The following is a 23,996-nucleotide window of genomic DNA, read 5'->3' as shown; positions in this document are numbered from 1 at the left end:
TTGATGTCTAGAAAGGTGACATTGCATTATGTTAGGCGACCATTTGCTCCAGTTCAGCGGCTAAAGTACAAGACCTTTTGAAAGGTCACGACTCATTACAATGAAGTCAGGATTTCTTTCTTACGGCTTGAGTCAGAGAAAGAAGAAACCTTCCCATAGGCTGGATTGTCAGGAAATCTCTTGTGATTTTGCTAACCTTTTCAGTGGTGCACTACAAACTTGATTCAGGCAGCTAATGAATGTTTGGGTTCCCTTCCTTTTTTGTCTGACATAGTACATTTTTGATTCTCAGATATATGAATGATTTGGGCGATGCTGCTAGGTTAGTCCATAGGGAACGTGATTGCCCCAGGCCTAATGCCAAAGAAAAAGAGACAGAAAGGTCATGCTCCTTTAAGAACCAATCTGATAGGCACTACAGAAAAGCTCTTCCCTTTTTGGGAGTCCTGACAGACAAGTAAGGATTTTACTACTCTCACTGAACAGCAGCCCCACTGTTTTCTTGGTAATGCTTTCAGTGTATCTTTTTTAAAAAAAACATTTAGTTGGTTTCCACTTGCTCATTCTGACCTGTAGCTTTCCTTATGCTGTTCCAACAAGCTTGGGCTATGCATCTATACTCCTCTTTGGTTATCCTTCCTTCCTTCGTTTCTTCTTCCCTTCCTTCCTTCCTTCCTTCCTTCCTTCCTTCCTTCCTTCCTTCCACTATTTGCTTTTTGTGTATTCCTTTGGTCTGATAGGCAGCCATATTGTGATTTCCAGATGTTTCTCATTTTTCTTCCTCAACTGAATTGAGATTGTGCTCTTTGTAACTCCTTCTGCAAAGGCAATAGTTCTAAAAGACCCAGTGGTTTGAGCATTGGACTATGACTCTGGAGACTGGATTCAAATCCCAATTTAGCCATATAAATTCACTGACTGACCTGAGGTCAGTAATACTTTCTCTATCTGGAGGGCCGGTCCCAGAAGGTGTTATTGGGGGATACCTGTTCAACCCCACAACCTTTGTCTTGTGGGGTTCCTCAGGGCTCAATACTGTCCCCCATGTTGTTTAACATCTACATGAAGCCGCTGGGAGAGATTATCCGGAGTTTCGGGGTGCGGTGTCATCTGTACGCAGATGATGTCCAACTCTGTCCCTCCTTTCCACCTGCTACTAAGGAGGCTGTCGAGGTCCTGAACTGGTGCCTGGCTGCTGTAACGGTCTGGATGAGGGCAAACAAATTTAAATTGAATCCAGACAAGACAGAGGTACTCCTGGTCAGTCGCAAGGCTGAACAGGGTATAGGGTTACAGCCTGTGCTGGATGGGGTCACACTCCCCTTGAAGGCACAGGTTCGCAGCTTGGGTGTGATCCTGGATTCATCGCTGAGCCTGGAGCCCCAGGTCTCGGCGGTGACCAGGGGAGCATTTGCACAGCTTAGGCTCGTGCGCCAGCTGCGCCCGTACCTTGGGAAGTCTGACTTGGCCACGGTAGTCCACGCTCTGGTTACATCCCGTTTAGACTACTGCAACACTCTCTACGTGGGGTTGCCTTTGAAGACGGCCCGGAAGCTCAAACTGGTCCAACGTGCGGCAGCCATGATACTAACAGGAGCGGGACGCAGGGAGCATACAACCCCCCTGCTGTACCAGTTCCACTGGCTGCCGATCTGCTACTGGGCTCAATTCAAGGTGCTGGCATTGGCCTATAAAGCCCTAAACGGTTCTGGCCCAAGATACCTAACTGACCGCCTCTCGACCTATGAGCCCACGAGGACTTTGAGATCTTCCGGGGAGGCTCTGCTCTTGATCCCGCCTGCTTCACAGGCACGGCTGGCAGGGACGAGAGATAGGGCCTTCTCGGTGGTGGCTCCTCGGTTGTGGAACACCCTCCCCGTGGACATCAGACTAGCTCCCTCCCTGCTGATTTTCCGCAGGAAGTTAAAGACCTGGCTGTTTAAGAAGGCATTTGAACAAGAAGTGCAATGATTGGTAATTGACCATAGGAATGAACAACAGAAATTGATACTGGATTGTGGTTTTGGCGATGAGATGACACGGAATGGCTTTTGTAGTAATGATGATGTTTTTGATGAGGATGTTTTCTGATAATGTTGAATTGTGGACTATTTTATACTGTGTCTTATATTTTGCACCTTGTTTTTTGCTATGTTGTACACCGCAGTGAGTCACCCCTGGGCTGAGAACTGCGGTATATAAGCGAAGTAAGTAAGTAAATAAATAAATATCTGATGAAGAAGAGAGAAGGAACTAAGTATTAAAGTGTTAATTATGCCAAAGGGCCTGCCCAGCACATCCAGAGCTGTCCTATGCCTTTCATGTGAAAAGTAAGGTTCTCATGAACATCAAATGAGTGTGAGTACCATTCTCTCTTCACCTCAGGGAGCAAAATGCTTTCAGCTTTTGTGTGTGTGTTGTGTGTGTGTGTGTGTGTTAGGAGCCACTTGAGAAACTGAAAGTTTCTTCTGGTGTGTGAGAATTGGCCGTCTGCAAGAACGTTACCCAGGGGACATCCAAATGTTTTGATATTTTACCATCCTTGTGGGAGGCTGACAGAGGGAGCTAATCCACGCTCTCCCCGGATTTGAACCTGCAACCTGTCAGTCGTCAGTCCTGCTGGCACAAGGGTTTAACCCACTGCGCCACTGGGGGCTCCTAGTGACCCTGGTTTTTAACAGCAGCTTGGGTGCACCTGAATTGTAGAATTAGTGTAGTTTGACACCACTTTAACTGCTGTGACTCAATGCTAAGAAATCCTAGGATTTATAGTTTGATGAGGCACCAGAACTCATTGGCAGGGAAGACTAAAGATCTTGTAAAACCATAGCTCCCTTGATTTCATAGGACTGCGACATTTAAATTGGTGTCAGGCTGCATCAATTTTACAGTGGAGATGTAACTCTGATCTACCAATTTCAGCATGGTATAAAGTTCAGCATGAGCATTGACTATTCCTATAGATCAGTGGTTCTCAACCTGGGGTCCCCAGATGTTTTTGGCCTTCGACTCCCAGAAATCCTAACAGCTGGTAAACTGGCTGGGATTTCTGGGAGTTGTGGGCCAAAACACCTGGGGACTCACAGGTTGAGAACCACTGCTATAGATAGATCAAGCTGCTCATGGAAAAGCATAGGAGCTGGGAATTTAAAAAGCTAACAACCCCTCCTTACTCTAGCTCTCCATTAACAAACCACTCAGAATACTTAGAGGCCCAGAGAGTTTCCTAGAAGAAACTGATTGGCTTTTAAAGTTGCATTTATACCCCTCCAACAAAAGCCAGACTTCCAGAGAATGACTAGCACGAGGTGACCAAAAGAATGTTAAGGCCCAGTGGAAACTAAGACCTGAATTTCTCAGGTTCTAACCCAACACTAATCATTGTTCCACAGACCAGATTGTGACTACATAGGGCTCCATAAAATGAGCAAAGCTTCTTTAAGAGGAGGGAGAGGAGGGGGAAAAGAGAATGGGTTGTACACAGAAAAATACATCCAGTGATTTGCACCAGTGGGGAAGGGCATGCATGTTAGGATTAAGAAGGGTGTCAAAAATGACAGTTTTTATACTTCAGCCCTGTTCCCCCTGAGGGACTCCTGTTATCAAATTGGCTCACTTTACAAGTCAAAACAAGTTGTTTCTAGCTGTCACTGCTGCCTGGCATCTGCAAATCAAGCTGTGTTCTCTCTGCTTTATGCATTACCACCAGCTATAAAGATCCCAGACTCTGAACGTAATTGCCAATTCTCTTGTTGATGCATGAGATAAAATTGAAGCCCGTTTCACATCTCAACCGCTATATTGGAAGCTGGAACAGTGACAGGAAGGGGAAGAAGTTATCTGTCACTTAAATAACCAGATACAGCATGACTCAGAAGACACAAAACAAGAGGAGACATCTTGGATTGTAGGTGCTGTTTTCTTTACCACCACACTAAGCAAAACTTTGGCTACAAAAAATGAAGAGGCCATTGAGAAAAACTGCAAGGCTACACTGCTATTCTTATAAATAGTGAGCTAATTTAATCACTTATTGACACTTGCACTTAAAATTGATTTCAGGGTCTTATTAAGTTGTTTTTGTTGTTGTTCATTCGTTCAGTCATCTCCGACTCTTCGTGACCTCATGGACCAGTCCACGCCAGAGCTCCCTGTTGGCCGTCACCACCCCCAGCTCCTTCAAGGTCAGTCCAGTCACTTCAATTTACATTTCTAATGGTTTTGGAGGCATTTGCATTCAGACTCAGGATGTCATCACACTTACATTTTTTAGTGTCTTAGGTTGCTAAAGGGGCAGTCCAGTGCTGGATGGGCACACTTGTGGCCATCACATGATGTTGCTGGACTTCCTATTGAAATCCCACCCCCAACCGAAGAGGAAGCATCATAGAATATGTCCCTCCTAACACAGGATGGAACCAGCACACTTCAGCAATGCTTCAGCTACACTTCCCCATGTAATGGTGCTCTTGGTTCAAACTAGACATTTATTTCATCTCTCCTAATCAGCCAAATTCAGTGTGTGGTTTAGCTGAATTTAGGGCACATTCTTAGTGATAAGTTCAGCTTTGGCTTAGAGGTCTCATCACATGGGGCATTTGAAGGATCCTACAACACTTCTGCCCCGGTTTGCCCATGGAGTCCCACATCACCCATCAAATAACATATAGTGACTTCCAATGGGGCTCCATGGATGAACTGGCATGGCAACATGGTGGGATGCTGCTGCCACCACCAATACAGAGGCTGCCCCATGTTCCATAAGGAATAATGGGGCTTTGGCACAGTGGCAAAGCTTCCCCATATGGAATGGGGAAACGTTATCTGGCAGCCAGGGTGCTATGATTGTCCCACTGCCACTCTACTGCTGTCATTCATCACAGAGACTGGCAAATCACAGCACTGGACCTCATCCATGTGATAAGGTCCTAGGCATACATTAGAATTTCTTACCCTATATTTCCATGGATGTCCATAAAAGCTGGGTCAGTTTATCCATGGATCAATGTAAGCTCTGTACCTTAATTCTTTAAAAATCTTCTTCTCTGAACAAATGGCATCATTAATCCATCCTGGGAGAACCTAAAAGGAGTACCAACCTGACCTATGCTCTCCACCATATCACCACTTCTGACCTCTTTGAATGCCTTAGTGGGAAACGTGGTGGTGGCAGCCAGGAATGGCCACCTGGGTTAGTATCAGTGCTTTTCCTTCTCCGTGGAATAACCCTTGACATCCACAGGTTGTATAAGAATCCATAATTTTGGCCTCAAAACTTGACCTTGACTTATACATAAGATTGAGTATATGCAGTAGTTCTGCTCAGGTTGAACAAGTGCTCAGGTATCATAGCAATAATGAACCCTATTGTACAACTATCTGCATCTTTTGTGTATTTTGCCTGGACAGTTGATCTTAGGCAGATTGCAAACTGAGCAAGTAAGCTTCCCTCACACCATTAACCACACCCAAGGGATGTAGAAGACTTAAGAATTACTTACAATTGGTCTCAGCCACTTTATTCGGCGCAGTTTGTCTTCTGGGAGGACTTTAGGCCCAATAGAACTGTAATGTGCAGGGAATGTATCATCTTCGAAAAGTATGCCATGCTTCAGGCAGTAGTCTCTCAAGTGAACAAAGTCCTGGTTCTCAAATTTCCGAGGAAAAGACAGGCTTCCAATTTTCTCTGACTTTTGCTCAAATGTATTTTGATACAGGTTAGAAGGCAGGTTCCAGTCCTGTTCCTGTAAGAAAGGCAATGCTGAAGAAGATCATTAATTATCAAGTCTGAAGTATCAAGCACGCCGGTACAGTCGCCATTTTCATAGCTCTAAAAAGAAAGACATTTGCACACACGAATGTCTTTGAAAATATATATCCAGAAATAATTGGTTTGATTTAAATAGAAATACAAAAAAACCACATCATAGTGGTGAAGACTATGACAGATAGATGATATGCATGCCTATTTAATGTCCCATCCTGCAGTTAACTGTTGATGAGCAACTTCAAGGCCCCTTCTTGCTTTTCTTTTGCTTCCTTATTAAAAGCCAGACCAGGAGCATATAGGTCTTCAAACATAGGACACCTTCAAATAGATGACTTTTCTCTGCCTGCAGGTAGGGAGCCTCATTATCTGAAAACTTTTAAAAAGCATGATGGCATGTTATTCCAAAATTCAACTAATTCTACCATTATTTGATATGCACTTTTAATTCTTCCCAGAGGAGATGAAGACCAAAGTATTACAGAACTACTGAGCTGCTCTTCAGCCTTGCTGTCTCATTAAAATCATATGTGGTTCTGTTCTCCCCTTTATTATAAAGCCCAACAAAAAAATTCTTGGTGTCTTGGTTTTTAGGCCTGTTCCTGGGATTATTAGTGGTGTTGATTCAGAAAATTGCATTGGACAGACTGCATCAAGTCAAAGTGGAGTCCACGACATGCAAGTGTGGAGAACAGCAAACCAAAGACCACCTACTACAATGCAACCTGAGCCCTTCCACATGTACAATGGAAGATCTCCTTATGGCAACACCAGAAGTACCCCAAGTGGCCAGTTACTGGTCAAAGACATTTAGCATAATGCCAAGTTTTTAAACTTTGTGTTTTTTAAAAATACATTATAACTGTACCCTTGGTTCACTCCTGATACGATAAATAAATAAATATTTGAGACAGTTATCATAATTTTTTTGTGGACAAGTAGATGAAGAGTGGTTTATGTTCTGTATTCCAAAAAGAAGAGCTGTTGGGGAAAACTGGTACCATTTTGGAATCAGTGGGTAGATATACCAAGAAACATTTGAGGCACTGAAATAATTACAATTCTTCCCAACCAAATGATTCTGTTAATTCTAATTTCAGTCACTACCAAATAACCAAAATTAAAAATGGATGGTTGTTAAAAAGTATACTTGAGACTTAGGGGTATCATTCAGTTTCTGATTCGTTCCTCCCATTTTATAAACATCTTGGTATCTGAGGCTGGATCTATATTACCGCATAATCCAGTTTCAGAATGCAGATGAACTGCATTGAACCGGCTTATGGGCTTCATCAGACAGGGCAATTTAAGTATCCTATGATGCTTCCACCATGTTTTGGGGATGGAGCTCTATGCCAGCCATCATGCAATGTTGTGTGACTTCCAGCAGAGCCCCACTCCAAATGGGCTGGAAGCATCCTCGGATGCTTCCATCCCAACACAGGAGCCTGTCTGTGTTGTGCTGACTCCAATGGAACCAGCACGGGTCTTCACTGGGAGGGTGGCACTTCATCCATGTGATTTGCCTGGTCTTTGCTATGTAATCCAGTGTAGTTAATCTGTGTTCAGAAGATGGCAGTATAGATTTAGCCATACTCTTTAAATTTCAACTCTCAACTCCACAATAATTAGGGATTCTGGAAGCTGACATCCAAACAGTTAGCAGATTAACGTTCGATAAATCCTCATTTAAAACCACACCATAACTTCAATCAGTAAACTCAAGAGATTCGGTATAAATATAATGATGCATCCATGGAGTCCCTTGGTGTCTTTCATGGTTCCTTTTAGTAATGTTAAGACATTTCACTAAATTATTCACTCTTGCTGTGACTGGATATCTCAGCATGCTAGGACAGCTTGTTCAAAGCTGGATAAGACATGTGAGACATCTTACCTCTTGTGTGAAAATGAGACTTTCCCCTCACCACATTTTCTACACTTTGTGAAAAAGTAGTATCTTTTCCCTTTGGAAGTAAAGGGTTCTTCACAGCATACCTTGAAGGTCACTTACCACAGCATTTCTGGTGACATGGAGCCAACCTAGAATATGGATTATTAAACTACTAGTCTTGCAGCTTGTGCTTTAAAAAATAACTGCATCCTGCAAGCACTCCAGTATACACGGTTTAATTAAAAGAGGTTCTTTCTTTTTAAAGAGGGAGTCAGACGAAATTCGGAAATAACCTTCGACTGACACAGAGAGCAAACATTCTTTTTCAGTTTCCATTTCTTGTATAATGGAAATAAATCTTATGTAATGTAGCATAACATGACAAAAGAATGGTTTTCCCTTAACAAATACTCATTTGCAACAGTGCTCAAACCCACTGCATGCAAAGATCTATTTCCTGCAACAGTGTTCCAGCAAAACTGATTACTAATTCCACAACTCAAATTAAAACTAACAGAGCTTGAAGGCTGGGACTGACACATTCATTCATTCTTTGTTCTCTCTCTCTCTCTCTCTCTCTCTCCCTCTCCCTCTCTCTCTGCTGATGGAGAACAGCAAGAGTTTTTCCTCGTGTGAGCGTATGTGTTTAATTACATTGTTTAACACAGTGGGAATAATTTAGCAAGTGGAGTGAAGAAAATAAGTCACTTAGCTATCCTTGATTCTGCAGAACAGCCTTGTCAGCTTCACAAAGATGGTGTTAAGGTTCGGAGACGGACAAATGAAGAAGCGGTTATTTTGCATGATTTAAAATTTGCTGCCAGGGAGAAAGATATGCATCACAACGTATGTGCTCAAACATCATGTCTCTTATGATGCTTTCATGTTATAAGATAAGGAGCTGCCTAATGTTATTGCCATCTAGTTTAGTAACTAACACAAGAAAACCCTTGTTGGGTCAGAAGGAAAGCCAGTATAGTCTAACATCCTGCTTTTTACACTGGCCAAATAGGTGCCTCTGGAAGGCACAAAACTAGGATTTAAGCACAAGGGCATCATCTCACACATTATACCTACCATTGAACTTTGAAGACAAGTATTGCCTGAGAAGATGCTTAGAAAATACTAAAAGCATTTTGAAGAAGGGTGGTTCCATCCATATTGGACATAAAAGCTTAAGAACCAGTGGTGATAATAAGAAGAAATATGGGACCAGAACTGGAAAGCGCCATGCATAAAATAGAGAACCTGAATTTCAAATTGCCAGAGGTCGTTTGGGCAGGAACTCTTGAAAATGGAACAAAAACTTCAGTCATGGTCCTAGCTTTGCAATAGGTCTTGACCTTGTCTGAAAGAGCTCCACTATTAATTAATGTGTTGTATTATTGCATTGTTGTTATTTTATTTAAATTTATGTTATTTAGTGTTGCTCATCGATTTGGGCAAACTTTTGTTGTATTTTATGTGTTCTGTTGCCATGTAAGCCGCCTCAAGTCTCTTCCGGAAGATGATGGTGGGGTACAAATAAAATTATAATTATAATTATAATTTGAAACACAACAAATGAGTCCACAGCAGGCACTCTGCTGGCTGTTGTATTGGATCATACGTTGGACACTTCCCAAGTGTCTAGGACAGTGTGATGTATTGGCAAATAATGTGTGCAGATCCCAGTAAGGTGCCCTTTTGCAGCTGGCAGATGGTAATTCTGTCAGCGGCGATTGTGTTTAAGTGCAAGCCAAGGTCTTTAGGCACTGCACCCAGTGTGCCAATCACCACTGGGACCACCTTTACTGGTTTGTGCCAGAGTCTTTGCAGTTCGATCTTTAAATCCTCATATCGTGTCAGTTTTTCCAGTTGTTTCTTGTTAATCCTGCTGTCACCTGGGATTACAACATGACAATCCATATTTTGTTTTTTAACACAATCATGAGGTCAGGAGTATTGTGCTCCAAAACTCTGTCTGTCTGAATCCGGAAATCCCAGAGTATCTTGACATGTTCATTCTCTATAACTTTTTCCGGCTTGTGATCCTACCACAAGTCGCAGGCAGATGATATTTGTGGCACAAGTTCCAATGAATGATCTGAGCAATGGTGTTATGCCTTTGCTTGTAGTCTGTCTGTGCAATCTTCTTGCAGCAGCTGAGGATGCGATCTATTGTTTCATCTGCTTCCTTGCAGAGTCTACACTTGAGATCTGTCATTGACTTTTCAATTCTGGCTTTGATGGCATTTGTTCTAATGGCTTGTTCTTGGGCTGCCAGAATCAGGCCCTCCGTCTCCTTTTTCAAAGTTCCATTTGTCAGCCACAGCCATGTTCTTTGCCAATTGGACTCCCAATTTTTCCCAGGAAATGTCCATGAAGAGCCTTTTTTTTTTGCCAGTTTTCTTTTCTGCTCTGGATTGTGTTTTTACGGTATTCACTCTTTGTCTTTTGCACTTTAAGCAGTTTACTGTTATTGACTATTATTATTATTATTATTATTATTATTATTATTACATACAAACAAACCTGATGTGTCAACATAGACAACATATTTAACAACAGTTTTAGGAGAGATGATGAGGGATCAGGCTTGTTTTCTGCTGCCCTGGAAACTAGGACTCAGACCAATGGGTTCAAATTACAGGAAAGGAGATTCCATCTGAACATTACAAAGAACTTCCTGACTGTAAGAGTTGTTCAGCAGTGGAGCTCTCTGCCCTGGAGTGTGATGGAAGCTTTTAAACAGAGGCTGGATGGCCATCTGTCAGGGGTACTTTGTGCTTTTCCTGCCTTGCAGGGGTTGGACTAGTTGGTCCATGTGGTCTCTTCCAACTCTATGGTTCTATGATTATATAATACTATGGGGGGGGGGAGATAGACTTTAGGCCAAAGCCCAGTCACTCCAAGATCTTCCACTTTGCAAGGAAAGGAATGAATTGTGTATTCTGATTGAATATAAATTTGAGTTTAGATGAGTTTTAATTAGTTTGTCCTAGGATAAAACTAGAAGGAATTTGAATAAATAGCAGGAGTTGAAAAAAGTTAGATTTCTGGCAATTTGGAAGGAGATGGTTATTAAGGTGTTTTTTGGTTATACTGGAATTTCTTATGGAGAAATGATACAAAAGGAACCCAAGCATAAAAAGTTAAATTTGAGTTTTAAACTTGTTGAAGTACCATAGGAAGTGTTCTTGTCCTGAGAGCTCCTCCTTAGTACCGGAACACTTTGTCTCTAATAAAAGTGCTGCATTTTCTATAAGGGCTGTCATTGCTTACAAAAGGCTTATTTTAGTAGGTTGGTACATTTAGCTCATTGTATTAGAAATACAAATATACAATAGGTCCTCCATTTTAACAGTGGCCAACAGCACAGAGCTCTCACAAAAGTAGAAAAACATCTACTTTGTTTGTGATGAGCGTTGGACTAGATGGCCCACGCATTCTCTTCCAACCCTATTATCCAATATTCTATTATTCTGCCTGGAGAAATTTGACCATATAATTGTGCTGAAAAACCTACAAATGCCTAGATATGTGTTCTCTCTAGGAATCTCCAGCTCCTAGAAAGAATATGTTAATCAAATCCACAAATAATCAAAACCACAGAGTTAAACTTGCAAATGTGGATAACTAACTATATTTTGATTTCGATAAAATGCTAATGCAACAAAGGAAACTGTCCAATATTTTCCAAACAAATATCTTTTTATTAGTAATTTTATTTTAAAATCATATTTTATAACACCTATGACACAAATTATTAGTGTACTTTGCCATTGTTAGATTAAGGATCTCTTTACACATAGTGAAATGTTGACAGTCACTGGCGAAATGGCAGGTGCGCAGGATGCCGCTTTCCCCTATCAGACTGGGATAACAGGACAAGATACATTGGCACCCTGTTCCCGTCCCCATCAGGTGAGAGAAAGGCATCAAAAATGTAATGGGCGAGGAAGCATCTTGTGATGCTTCCTCACCACTTCATTTAGAATGTGGGCACTCCCAAGCTAGCGTTATCTGATGGTGTTCGGCAGGCCCCATCCCAAAGAGGGAAAGGGGACCCAAAAAACCCAGTGAGCTAACATAGTAAATAATCTAAGAATGGAGTTGGCAGAATGCAATCTGGAGAATTGCTTGTTTTTTCTCAATGGGTTGGATTTCATTGTGGCTTTCAGACAGTCAGATCCCCACATCTCTGATTTACAATTAATTCACGTATTCCTCAAGAGTTGGGGGGGGGGGGGAAATAAATATTCTTTGTACAAAGAGCTTGCAATGTTTCTAGGAAACTGCAGCAGGATTTCAAAAACTGTACTTTTGTTCAGGTGCTGTTTGTGTACTTTAGTAAATAAACCAATTATCTTAAGGCTTAAGGAAAATAGAAAGAATACAAATAAGAAAGCTATGTTTGTGTGTGCACCAGCAGCATTTGCCAAGAAATCACTACGGGATTATATTAGTAACACAGCTGTCTTATTGTTACTGTTGCAGTTGGGTGCCTTCAAATCACTTTCAACTTATGGCCACTATCACAGGGCATTCTGGTACTGATAATATATTATTCAACCAATGTCAACTAGTGGGTCTCCATAGCCACGCAGTGAATCAAACCCTGGACTCCAGAGTTGTAGCTCAACAATCAAATCACTAAAGCATGCTAACTCTCATAGTGATTTACACCTTCCAATTTCTGAGACAAATATGTCAGACACACAAAATGTCCTAGTACTTTTGTTGTTTCATGTCATACAAATCTTTCCTCACTAAAACATCAAAGTGCATAAGGAAAGTAACAATGCATAGCAATTGTGAACTACACACACATCAGTCTCAGTTACTCTTAGAAAGTGTTAATAGGCTGTTACAGTTTTCATTTTAACTCTGCAGACAATGTAACTTTTTCCATTTCACCCTCACCCCACCAACTCCAGTCATGTTATACAAGCCCTTTCTTCACTTGTTTGCAAGCACACACCCTTCTAACCTTCAGGAAGGAGGCGAAAATTTGGCTATTGAAGCAGGCTTTTGATAACAGCTAGAGAGTATTACCTAACTACCTGACTATTACCTGACCATTAGAACTCTAATCATAATGCTGGCTATCTTGATAATAAGAACGGACTGGTTTAAACAGTGTTTATATTTATACTGTTTTTAGAGGGTAAATAGCTTTTAAACTGTTATTTATTAATGTTTATATTATTATGTCATTTTACTTGTATGAAGTGATATTTGTTTATTGCTGTTTATTGTTTATTGCTTATATTATTCTCTGTACCTGTTGGTTGTAAGCCGCCCTGAGTCCCTTTGGGGAGAGGGGGAGGGGTACTAACTACTACTATTACTACTACATCAAAATGTGGGAAAATCCTTAGACTATATATCCTGTGAGTTCTATACATAGACAATTGATTGTTCCAAGATATGTTTATATTGAATGGTCTGAACATAAGCCAATGTACTTTATATTTACACAGACATATCAGCAAACCCTACAATCATGTATATGCTTGTATCCTTCTCATACACTGTTGCTTTACCAACGTTATCATTTTTGCAGGTCCTGGAGAGCTGTCAGGGAGAGAGGGGGAGATCTCTATCCACCCAAAGAATTGTTCAAATACTTTTCTGTGCAGCAGTTAAAATGTACAGCAAGCAATACTGGAGAAGCTGCTTCTATAATTATAGTTATGCAGTTCAGTCTCCATTTTCATCATTTGTGCAAGACCGTTCTGTAGATTGTTTGAAAACTGAATACTAAACTGGGCGCCCGGCTTCCTGTGTTAAGGATGATCATTCTAACTTTGTGTATGTTGCTCCTAACAAAATTCTAGCCAATCTACCAGAAAGAAAGTTGCCAAGAATGAATGAAAAAAGATGCTTTGTTTCAATGGTCCTTTGTTTATTGCCAGCCAAAATGCAAGTCAGCAAGTTTGTCCAACTGGGAAATCCTGTACAAAAATAAATTACAGGAACGGTATCTAGAAACAGCAATTATAGTGGGAAAATATAATGCAAAATGAGTGTCTGCCGAAGAAGAAGAAGAAGAAGAAGAAGAAGAAGAAGAAGAAGAAGGGAGAGGGAGGGAGGGAGGGAGAAAGGGAATGTGGCTGAAGGGCAAATAGATACTTAAAATCTGAAACAACCACCAGAGCTTGGAGAGATGAAAGAGCCCTTTGAGATGACTCTGATAATAGTTGATACAGAAAAGTATGAATTAAACAAGTGTTTTGCAATATCATTTTGACAGATATATTGGAAAATCCAAGCGGAACAAAATGTTATAGACTGTAAGTATAAAGACAGAACAGTATGTTTGGAAATAGATTAGCACTTTCTTAGGTTCAAAGGCTCAAGGCCATGATCCTGCAGAATGTCTTCCCTTCTCACAGGTACAATTTTGATGACCAAGACCACCTGTTATAGGGATCAGATCATGGCAGAAAGATGTAGCTATTCTTTGAGAGTAATACATATCAGTCAAGTTGTTGTTGTTGTTGTTGTTGTTGTTGTTGTGTGCTTCAAGTCATTTCTGACTTATGGCAACTCTAAGGTCAACCTATCATGGGGTTTTCTAATACCGTGTGACTTCTCCAAAATCACCCAGTGGGTTTTCATGACCAAGTGCAGATTCAAACCCTGTTCTCCAGAGGCATAGTTCAAACCACTACCCCATATCCACATATATAAATGCAGTCATGCGCACAGTTACTTGAGGGTAAGCCTAACCAAGCACAACATAACTTTTTCTGAGACAATACTCATAAAATTGTGCTGCTTATGAAGGAAAATAACATTTTGTGAGCATTTGTCAAGAGAAGCTGGCAAAAACAACAGAAAATCATATTGTCTTTTTTCTTTTTCTGGCAGATTATGGAAAGCAGTAGTAAAACAAATTGCAATATGATGCCTGTCTCATCCTTTGCAGGAAAAACATGAGCAAATTGTTTCTAAAATAAAGTTAATTGTATCACAGATCATTACATTTAAGGCTGACAAATTAGCTGTAAGGAAAACAAAGAGAACAGAGAAAATGAAATGGGAATGCGGTGTGTAAAAAGCTTTCTAAAACAATCTCTGATGTTAAAGGATCAGCTGCAATGATATCACATCTTTAAAAGCAGGCAAAGCATAATGTGTGTACAAAATTCTACCTATGATATTCAGACAATTTTCTGAAGAGTATTGTTCGACTGTGCAGACTGGCAGAACGCCTTGTAATCTCTCAGCAAGTACTTGGAAATAATACACTATACGTTTTCTGAACAAAACAAAAAAAGGAAAGAGAACTGACCCCATTCATTACAATCCTAGGCAATAAACAGAAATCTTTCTGTTTCTGATTCAAGTCTTTCCAGGTTTATACAAATGAAGCAAAACTGTGCTTTCTACTCAAAAGAGGATGGTATTTGTAGATGCAGGCTAGCCTTAAGATGGTTACAGTTGTGATTCCAGGGATCCAAACAGAAGTAAGGTAGCACTAGACACATTTTAAAAACATACAACTTTTGAAATAAAGAAAAGTAATGAACATAACTATTTTTTATTTCAGGTATGAATTCAGAATGCTACACGTAAGTGTGAAGCTAGATGCTTTGAATACCTATTAAAATGATTATAATTGCTATAGGTGCATGGCAAAAGAATTAGACCGTATTACATTACTGTCACAAGGTAATTTAGCTATTGTCAAAATTTTGCAAATGGCAGACAATGGATTGGTCAACATGCTGCTGCTACTGTATTTATTCCATTCCATTTTTCTCCTGATAGCAGGACTCAAGACAATTATCAATATGTTTAAAATAGTACACATTGAAAACAATTCAAAAACATTAATAACAGTCTAAATATAAAAAAGCAATTAATTCATAAAATTACACCATTAAAAATGGTGTAATTAAAGATTGTGGTCAAATTATATAAACAGCACTGTACAGCATTAAATTCTACTGAATTCTGAAAGCCTGGTGGCACAAAGATGTGACCTTCCAGCTGCAGGAGAACAAAGATGAGGCAACCTTGGCCTCTCTAGGGTGGGAGTTCCCAAGTCTAAGATCAGCCACTGAGAAGGCCCTTTCCCTTGTTCCTACCAAAGGAGACTGAAAGGTGGTGGGACAAAGAGAAAGGTTTCTTAGAGCTGCAATGGTCTAGATCAGTGGTTCTCAGCCTTCCTAATGCAACAACCCCTTAATACAGTTCCTTATGTTGTGGTGACCCCCAACCATAAAATTATTTTGTTGCTACTTCATAACTGTAATTTTGTTACTGTTAGGAATCATAATGTAAATATCTGATATGCAAGATGTATTTTCATTCACTGGACCAAATTTGGCACAAATACCCAATACTCTCACATTTGAATACTGGTGGGGTTGGGGGGTTGATTTTGTCATTTGGGAGTTGTACTTGCTGGGATTAATAATTCACCTACAATCAAAGACCATCCTGAACTCCACCAATGATGGAGTTGAACCAGTCTTGGCACACAGAACTCCCATGACCAACAGAAAATACTAGAAGGGTTTGGTGGGCATTGACTTTGAGTTTACATCCAGAAAGCACTGTGGACCTCATCAATGATGGATCTGGACCAAACTTGGCACAGGTACTCAATATGCCCAAATGTGAACACTGGTCGAGTTTGGGGAAAATTAAACCTTGACATTTGGGAGCTGTAGTTGCTGAGATATACAGTTCACCTACAATCAAAGAGCATTTTGTACCCTACCAACAATAGAATTGGGCCAAACGTCTCACACAGAACCCCCATAACCAACAGAAAATACTGTGTTTTCTGATGGTCTCTGGTGACCCCTCTGACACTCCTTCGCACCCCCCCCCTCCCCAGGGGTCCAACCCCCAGGTGGAGAAATGCTGGTCTAGATTATCTTAAAGCTGTAATGGGCTCTAATGGTGACTTAGATTTTCACAGAGCAGCTTTTGCATGTGTGCATTCCTTTTTGGGCAGGGTATACGTCCTGGTGAATGGTTTTTATGTAATTTTATGTAATTTATGTAATGTAATTGATAACTTAATGTTGTGTATTATGTTTTAGATTTTCAGTGTTAGCATTGAATCTTTGCTGTTAGCCAGTCTGAGTCCCTCTGCAGAAGCAGAGAAGATCGGAATATAAAAGTTTTAAATAAAATAAAATAAATAAATAAATATAGAGGGTTAATCTATTGTCCTTGCACTCTATCCCAAAAATCTCCCATATCTAGCAGCTCCCAACCTCCCATGTCCAGCAGCTATTGAGCCCCTTATCAGAGGAAAGGTGTGTCGGTGTAATTCATTATTCCATGCCTGCTGAACTTGCAGAGGACTCCTTGGACTCTTGGGAGGTGAGGGTGATTTTGTTGTTCTGAAATGAAGGTGTGTGGAAACAGTTCTGCCCTGTTGTACTACCTCAAAATACTCAATCTTTTGTTTGACGTCTTTAGGTAGCTGTCACTTCAGCTACTGGTGATGTTTTAAAATAGCTTCTCAATGGGAAGCAAGAAATAAGATTATTCTGTCTACCATATGTCTGTTCCCTTATTATTTCTTTCCATCCACTCTATTCCATTACTACTTGGTTTTCAGGCTTTTATTTTCAACATCTGTCAAAATCATGTGCCATTAAGTTATCAGTGGGTTCTTTTTCAAGAATATCCCCCTTTATGTTCTTTGCTTAAAGTTTTGTTCCCAGAGTTTGGAAATAATAATGAATTATAAATCATGATTGAGATCTTAGATCTATTCTTAGCTTCACAAATATGGGCCCATGTCCCCGCACTTTCTGGTAGTTACCAAGCCTAGGGTGATGGGACCATTGCTGTCGCTTACTGGTGACTGGAAGAGTGGAAAGGGAAGTTGCTCAGCAATATGTCCTCAAAATGCACTTTATTATTGATTTAGGATTGATTTGCACGCCCTATCCCCTCCGAAATTTCTATCCCAGTTATCTCCTACCTTGCTCATGCCCAGCATTATTTTTAAATTTTAATTTTACATTTGGCCCAGCCATAGGTTTTTAAATACTTGTGTTACTGCATTGCTTATTTTTATTTTTGCTTATAAGTTATATTTTAACTGTTTTGTATTGTTTGTTGCTATTGCTTTATTATTGTTGTATTGTGGGCTTGGCCTCATGTAAGCCGCACCGAGTCCCTTGGGGAGATGGTAGCAGGGTATAAATAAATTATTATTATTATTATTATTATTATTATTATTATTATTACTACTACTACTGCTTATACTACAATGGGTTATCATCATCATCATGTGTGGAAACATTTTTTCAAGTGTTTTATACTTCTTTTATTATATTATATTGTGTTACGCACACACATATATGTATGTCTAGATCATTGTGTACCTGAAAAGCAAGATATATCCATTTAAAATAAAATTATAATAATATGTTTGACACTTATTTTGAACACTACTGCAATATTCACTCATTAGAAAAGACTATAATGCTTGGTAAAGTAAGCTACAGTAAGAAAGGGGGAACACTGCTTTACAGAGGAAGACTGCATTAGAGGTCTTCACACACTATATCAAAGAAGCCATGGTCTTGAGGGTGAAGGCCCCGAGCTGGGCTATTAGTGACAGGGTGTCTTGGAGGTCTCTCATTCACAGAAATCCTATTAGATGAAGCCACATTGATGGTAATTAATATTAAACACAGTACTCATAGGAAATAATGGTTTCAGTTAGGATAGGGATGTAACAGAGAACAATCCTAGCAGCCATTTATATGTATTATGGCTTGAATGCTGAGGAAACTGATTTTATTCACTGCAACATAAAAATAACTGTGAGTGAATCCATCTAGATTTCCTGCAATACACAAATAAGAATAACTGGCCCATGGTTGTACAAAGAAATAATCATCAGGACCCCCCCCCCCCCCCCAATAGAGGTTAGTTTCAAGCTCATTGGAAATGTGAGTTTGTATTTTAAAAGTGGTCAGACTTAACGGTTAATTTATGCAATACCACTTTACACATATCAACACTTCCAGATTGATGAGTATAAGAAGAGAGTTGGAACATTATGTCTGAGATCTAATAACATAGAAAAGGTATTAATCTGTTCTGTATGTATAAATAACACACAAAGTGACTTTAAAAAAATGTAATATGCCACTGGCTGTACTGGAGTGTGCTGTAGGGACACCAAAGTCCAGAGCCTTGCACATGTTTGACTGCAGAAGGTCCCATGGCCTCCAAATTCAGCTCCAATTGAAAGGACTAGGTGTTGTGAAAAATGCCTGCCAAAGATTCTGGAGAATCCTGCCACTCAAACAAAAAGAAAACTGGAGCAGATGGACAAATCGTCTGACTTACCAACTTCTAAGTTACACATACATGTCTGGCTGGATGAAGATCTGTCTGTACACTCACACAAACCATACTTACATGTGAAGCTCCAGTCATGTCATCAGCAAAGGCTATTTTTCAGCCCCATCTCTTAATTACACTGTAGGTGGCCAACATGAACCTTAAAATCCAGTTTTGTTTCTGCCACTGCCACTGCCAACAAAGCCTGGTGCCCAAAATTGATATTACCTTCCCTTTCCTTGATGTTCTGTTCTGGACAGGCCACTAAGTATTCTGGCATACTTCTGATGCATATATAATTGCGGGACAATTTTGTTTTCTAGCCACCAGGAATACCTCCCCACTCCGCCTACCTGGCTAGATATTACACATTTCTAAATATAAAAAAGGAATACAGATTCCAACATCATATCACATTACCTATGGCTGGTACTCAATGCAGGAATGAATCAGATTTGTCTTTAAAGGACTTTCCCATAGTGCTTAACCCTGTGCTCCAAATAGGTCATGCACCTTGGATAGCTTATTTAAATCTCAAATTAAAACTCAAAGCAGAATCCCTATCCTAATGATATCATACCACTCTGTCCACTTGTAAGACCCCCTCCACTCAAAAGACTTTCTGTGGAGAAGATGGTGAAAGCAGAAATGCCATTCAGATATGGTTTTGCATGCATTTCTGCTTCACTTTTTTTGGATGGGCTCTGTGCCCCCACTAACCTCAACATTTCAAATTTTGTAATCTACGAAGAAGGCTAGAACTACAGCTGGTAATCTGACGAGATCGGTGTGCATAGTAGCATTTCATTGCTTCAAGGCTTATGTTTTGTGTAGTTTAATTAGCTTTCACTTCAAATTCCATAGTACTTTTTACGTGTAAATTGTACTCACTAATGTCTGATGGCAAATCTTTGTGACAGCCAACAGCTACAGCAATAAAATGGTACTGAACTACTCATTATACTGACATAAAACACATTTTCTCAGAAACTGCTACTTGTGGGTTTATGACCACTCTATCAGTGGGAAAGAAGTAATTAATAGCACAGTCCTCTACAAATAGGCCAGCCATTTACCTATTGTCAAAAAAGAAGAAAAAGAGCGCAGGTTTGCACACATTTTGCATATGCTATTTGACATGTTATAAGTACATATTACAAAGCAATTACTGTATATCTATTGTTGCTGTGTGCCTTCCGACTTATGGCAACCATAAAATTTGGACTTTTCATTGAGTTTTCTTAGCAAGAGAAGGTTTGCCATCACCTTCCTCTGAGGATAAGAGAATGAAACTTGGTCCAAGGTCACCAAGTGGGTTTTGATGACCATGTGGAATCCATCCCTTGTTTCCTGAGTGTCTAAGTCCAACACTCAAACCACTATCTTATGCTAGATCTCAGAAATATATTACACCTTGCCAAAATGCAGAAACTGTGGCCATATGACCACTTTCACATGCCATCAATTCTTATGGGATATTTAGCCATAAGTGAGACATTTTATACACAACCCTTCTGACAGATATTTTTTTCTAAATATATCCATCATACACATGTATCTACTAGGGGAAAAAAGTCTTATTGAGCTTAGGTCCTACATAATGAACTACAGCCTAATTTTGAACATTTAAATAGAAAATAGTTCAATTTATGTCTAACAGACATCCTAAGTACAGTGGGTTGTTGCGAGTTTTCCGGACTGTATGGCCATGTTCTAGAAACATTCTCTCCTGATGTTTTGCCTGCATCTATGGCAGGCATCCTCAGAGGTTGTGAGGTCGGCCATAGATGCAGGTGAAACGTCAAGTGGGAATGCTTCTAGAACATGGCCATTCAGCCCAAAAAACCTACAACAACCCAGTGATTCCGGCCATGAAAGCCTTTGACAATACATCCTAAGTACACATAGCTAGAAGGAAGTCCCTTTGAAACCAACTAGACATCTTTGAACCCACCAGGGCTTTGAGATCTTCCGGGGAGGCCCTACTCTCGATCCCGCCTGCTTCTCAAGCACGGTTGGCGGGGACGAGAGACAGGGCCTTCTCGGTGGTGGCCCGTCGGCTGTGAAACACCCTTCCCACGGACATTAGGCTAGCACCATCTCTAATGGTATTCCGTAAAAAAGTTAAGACCTGGTTGTTTGAGCAGGCATTCGAATAACTAGTGCAATAATTGGTAATGAACATAGGAATGGAAAATGGTTGACGAGTTTGGATTATGTTTTTGTGGATGAGATGATAGTGATTAGTTATTGTAATAAGTGTTTATTAATTGTGTGCTGCGCGGGATTGCTAACTGTTTTATATCTGACATTGAATTTCTGCTGTTTTTGTTGGTTGTGAACCGCTGTGAGTCGCCTTCGGGCTGAGAACAGCGGTATACAAGTAAAGTAAAGTAAAGTAAAGTAAATAAATAAATAATAAATAGTTATGTCTGTTCTGATGTTGATTTATCTAGCACAAATAATAAGAAAGATTAAATTATATATCTTAAATAATCCTGGATACATTTATGAAAAGTGACACAAATGTTGTGGATGGCATTTTTTCTCTTTGCTTTGGTCAACTTCTTTATCCTTTTAAAATGACAATTTTATTTCTAGTTTGAAATTTACTCTCTATTTTGTTTCTTAAAGCTAAACTGTTTTACATGATTATTTCTTATTTGGGAAAATCTGAAAATAACTCACTGTTATTCAAATTATTACTTGGTTAATGCCTTGGGAGATGAACATGAAGCTAAAAATATAATGTGCAGATCCAATACAGTTTACTTTCACACTTCATTGGCTTTTGTTAATTTAGAAGGGATTTTTGTGATGTTTTCATTCATTAAATGTGGATTGCTACTTCTGATGTGTGACAACAGAATATATTGAGTCACCTTTTCCGTCAACACTTAATTGGACAATACAACACATGATGTATAGCTTTCTTTCACTTTCATCTTTCATTATAACAGATCTTATTTATAATTTTCCATCCTGTGTTCCAGAAGTTTGGCTCAATCTTTTGAGGGAAAAAAATTCTTTCTGCCCAAGTCTTGCATATTTATATGAGTATATTGGAAGAAAATAGTGGGTTAAATCCAATTGTTAACACGTTGCGTCAACTGAATTTGTTAAACAAAAGCTTATATTTAAAAAATCCATGAGTTCAACACAAGTATTCCATTGGAGGTTAACAGTCAACTTCAGACACTGAAAAAAATGCCATGGTTAATATGTTTGTACTGAATGTATAGCAAAATCACTGGTACTTTACATTAAGAACTCATCTGGTTTGGAACAACTGAATTACTAGTTTTGAGCTGCTGTATATAAGATGATGTAGTGGTCTGAGACTTCAACTTTGGCTCTGGAAACAAGGATTCAATTGGCCATGGAAACTGTGTGGTCTGGGGTGAGTGACAAACTCTCAGCCCTCAGAAAACCCCATGACAGATTTGCCTTGGCATTGCCATGAATTGTAAATAAATTGAAGGCACGCACCGACAAATATGACCACTGAATAATTTTGAAAAGCACTCTCTTGTAAAGAAAGTGCTTACCAGTCCTTCGGGACAAACCTTCTTCTTTGGGATCAAAGAAGATCCCCAAAACTACAATTTAAATCTGGAAGGGCAATTGTTTAGCAATTTCTTCCTGTCACCACGAGGCCATCACCCTTTTCCTCCTTCAGACTAGATAATTCTCACCAAAATCCACTTACATTCCGGTTTCTGCCTCCTGCCAAATTTTGGCGTTTGTAGTTTAGTAAGTATATTAAAGACTCCTACCTAAATTACAAATGCCAGAATTCTACAGGAGACAGAAACCAGATTTTAAGTGAATTTTTTTTCTCTAGTGTGATGAAGCCCCAAAAATATTCATTTTCAATTAAACAGGTTATCTCTCAACACAACTGTTGAGAAACCACTGACCTCTGTGAGATTTATTTTGCTAGAATAATAAGGCAAGGTGCTGTTTTTTGCCCACCATATTTCCTTCCATTTGTGCCTGATTGAAAACGCACACACAAACACAAACACACACAAAGGTTTTCATGAAAAAACACAGAGCAAGACAAAGACAGAAAGCGCACACGTAGAACCTCAAACACGTTCATACACTCACGAATGGCAACATTCCTGCTTTCTCCAGCAATGTGCAAAGTGCTTACCCAGGTTAATTCTGAAACTTACCATTTTACTGTGAGATTCTTTACAGAAGAGTAATCCCATCTGAATCCATGCAAGTCATCACTCTTTTACCCTCAAAACTCCTCCAAGCAACCCACTGCCTCGATTATTTATATTGCGGGTAAAAGTCAATCCCTTTGACTTTTCTGTGGCAGAGTTCTTCAGGTGTCAGTGCGCCCCTTTCTCCAGTTGTATCTCTTCAGAGGCACAAGAGCAAATTGATGTTTTGTTCATTAAAAATTCTAGTGGTAAATATTTGCCGTATAACTCCTGTGACGTGACAAATAAACTGACTTCATAGCAGGAGTAGCATGTGCAAAAACGCCTTAAGTAAACACTGCCAGAGTGAATACAAAGGTTAGAGAGAACAAAGGAACATCAACAATAGCATATACTAGCTTCCTGCTTCTTTCAAGAGTTTTTATGCAATCCCCTTATCTGGTTTAAAAGATCAGTTTTTCTTTATTATGATGGCTAATGTTTCACTACCAATAATAATTTGTGAGTTAATTGGCCTTCCTCATAACTCTACCAGGAAATGGAGAAGTATTTCTGTGATTATGTATTAAAGGTAAGGGCTTGTCACAATATCAGACAAATAAAATCACTGCTTCATTTTTAGTTTTTTATTATTAAAAATAAATAATGGTATATAAAATATAACCACCACAAGAGGAGAACCCATTTTAATCTTTGATAGCAACTTTAAATACTGATAATACCAGCATTAGACCAAAAGTGCTTCTGCTATACTGTTCAATTCTTAATATATATGACATATTACATGTGAGATATATATATATATATATATATATATATATATATATATATATATATA

General features: G+C 39.6%; 1 protein-coding gene across 1 annotated transcript in view; it reads right to left on the bottom strand.

Moving 5' to 3' along the window:
- CAPN13 (calpain 13) overlaps nucleotides 1–19,076 on the bottom strand; it is an 89,394-nt gene extending 70,318 nt beyond the window's left edge. Inside the window, exons 1-2 of the mRNA XM_067462573.1 lie at nucleotides 19,059–19,076; nucleotides 5,502–5,744 (exon numbers count right to left, since the gene is read on the bottom strand). Of these exons, the coding sequence (XP_067318674.1) occupies nucleotides 5,502–5,744; nucleotides 19,059–19,076 (261 nt within the window). The remainder of the gene's footprint in view (nucleotides 1–5,501; nucleotides 5,745–19,058) is intronic.
- Between the last annotated feature and the right edge of the window lie 4,920 nt (nucleotides 19,077–23,996).

The sequence above is a fragment of the Anolis sagrei genome, chromosome 1 (assembly GCF_037176765.1).
Source record: "Anolis sagrei isolate rAnoSag1 chromosome 1, rAnoSag1.mat, whole genome shotgun sequence".
Classification (NCBI taxonomy): Eukaryota; Metazoa; Chordata; class Lepidosauria; order Squamata; family Dactyloidae; genus Anolis; species Anolis sagrei.
Note: the sequence above shows the minus strand (reverse complement) of the source record. Positions and strands in the feature narration are given on the sequence as shown.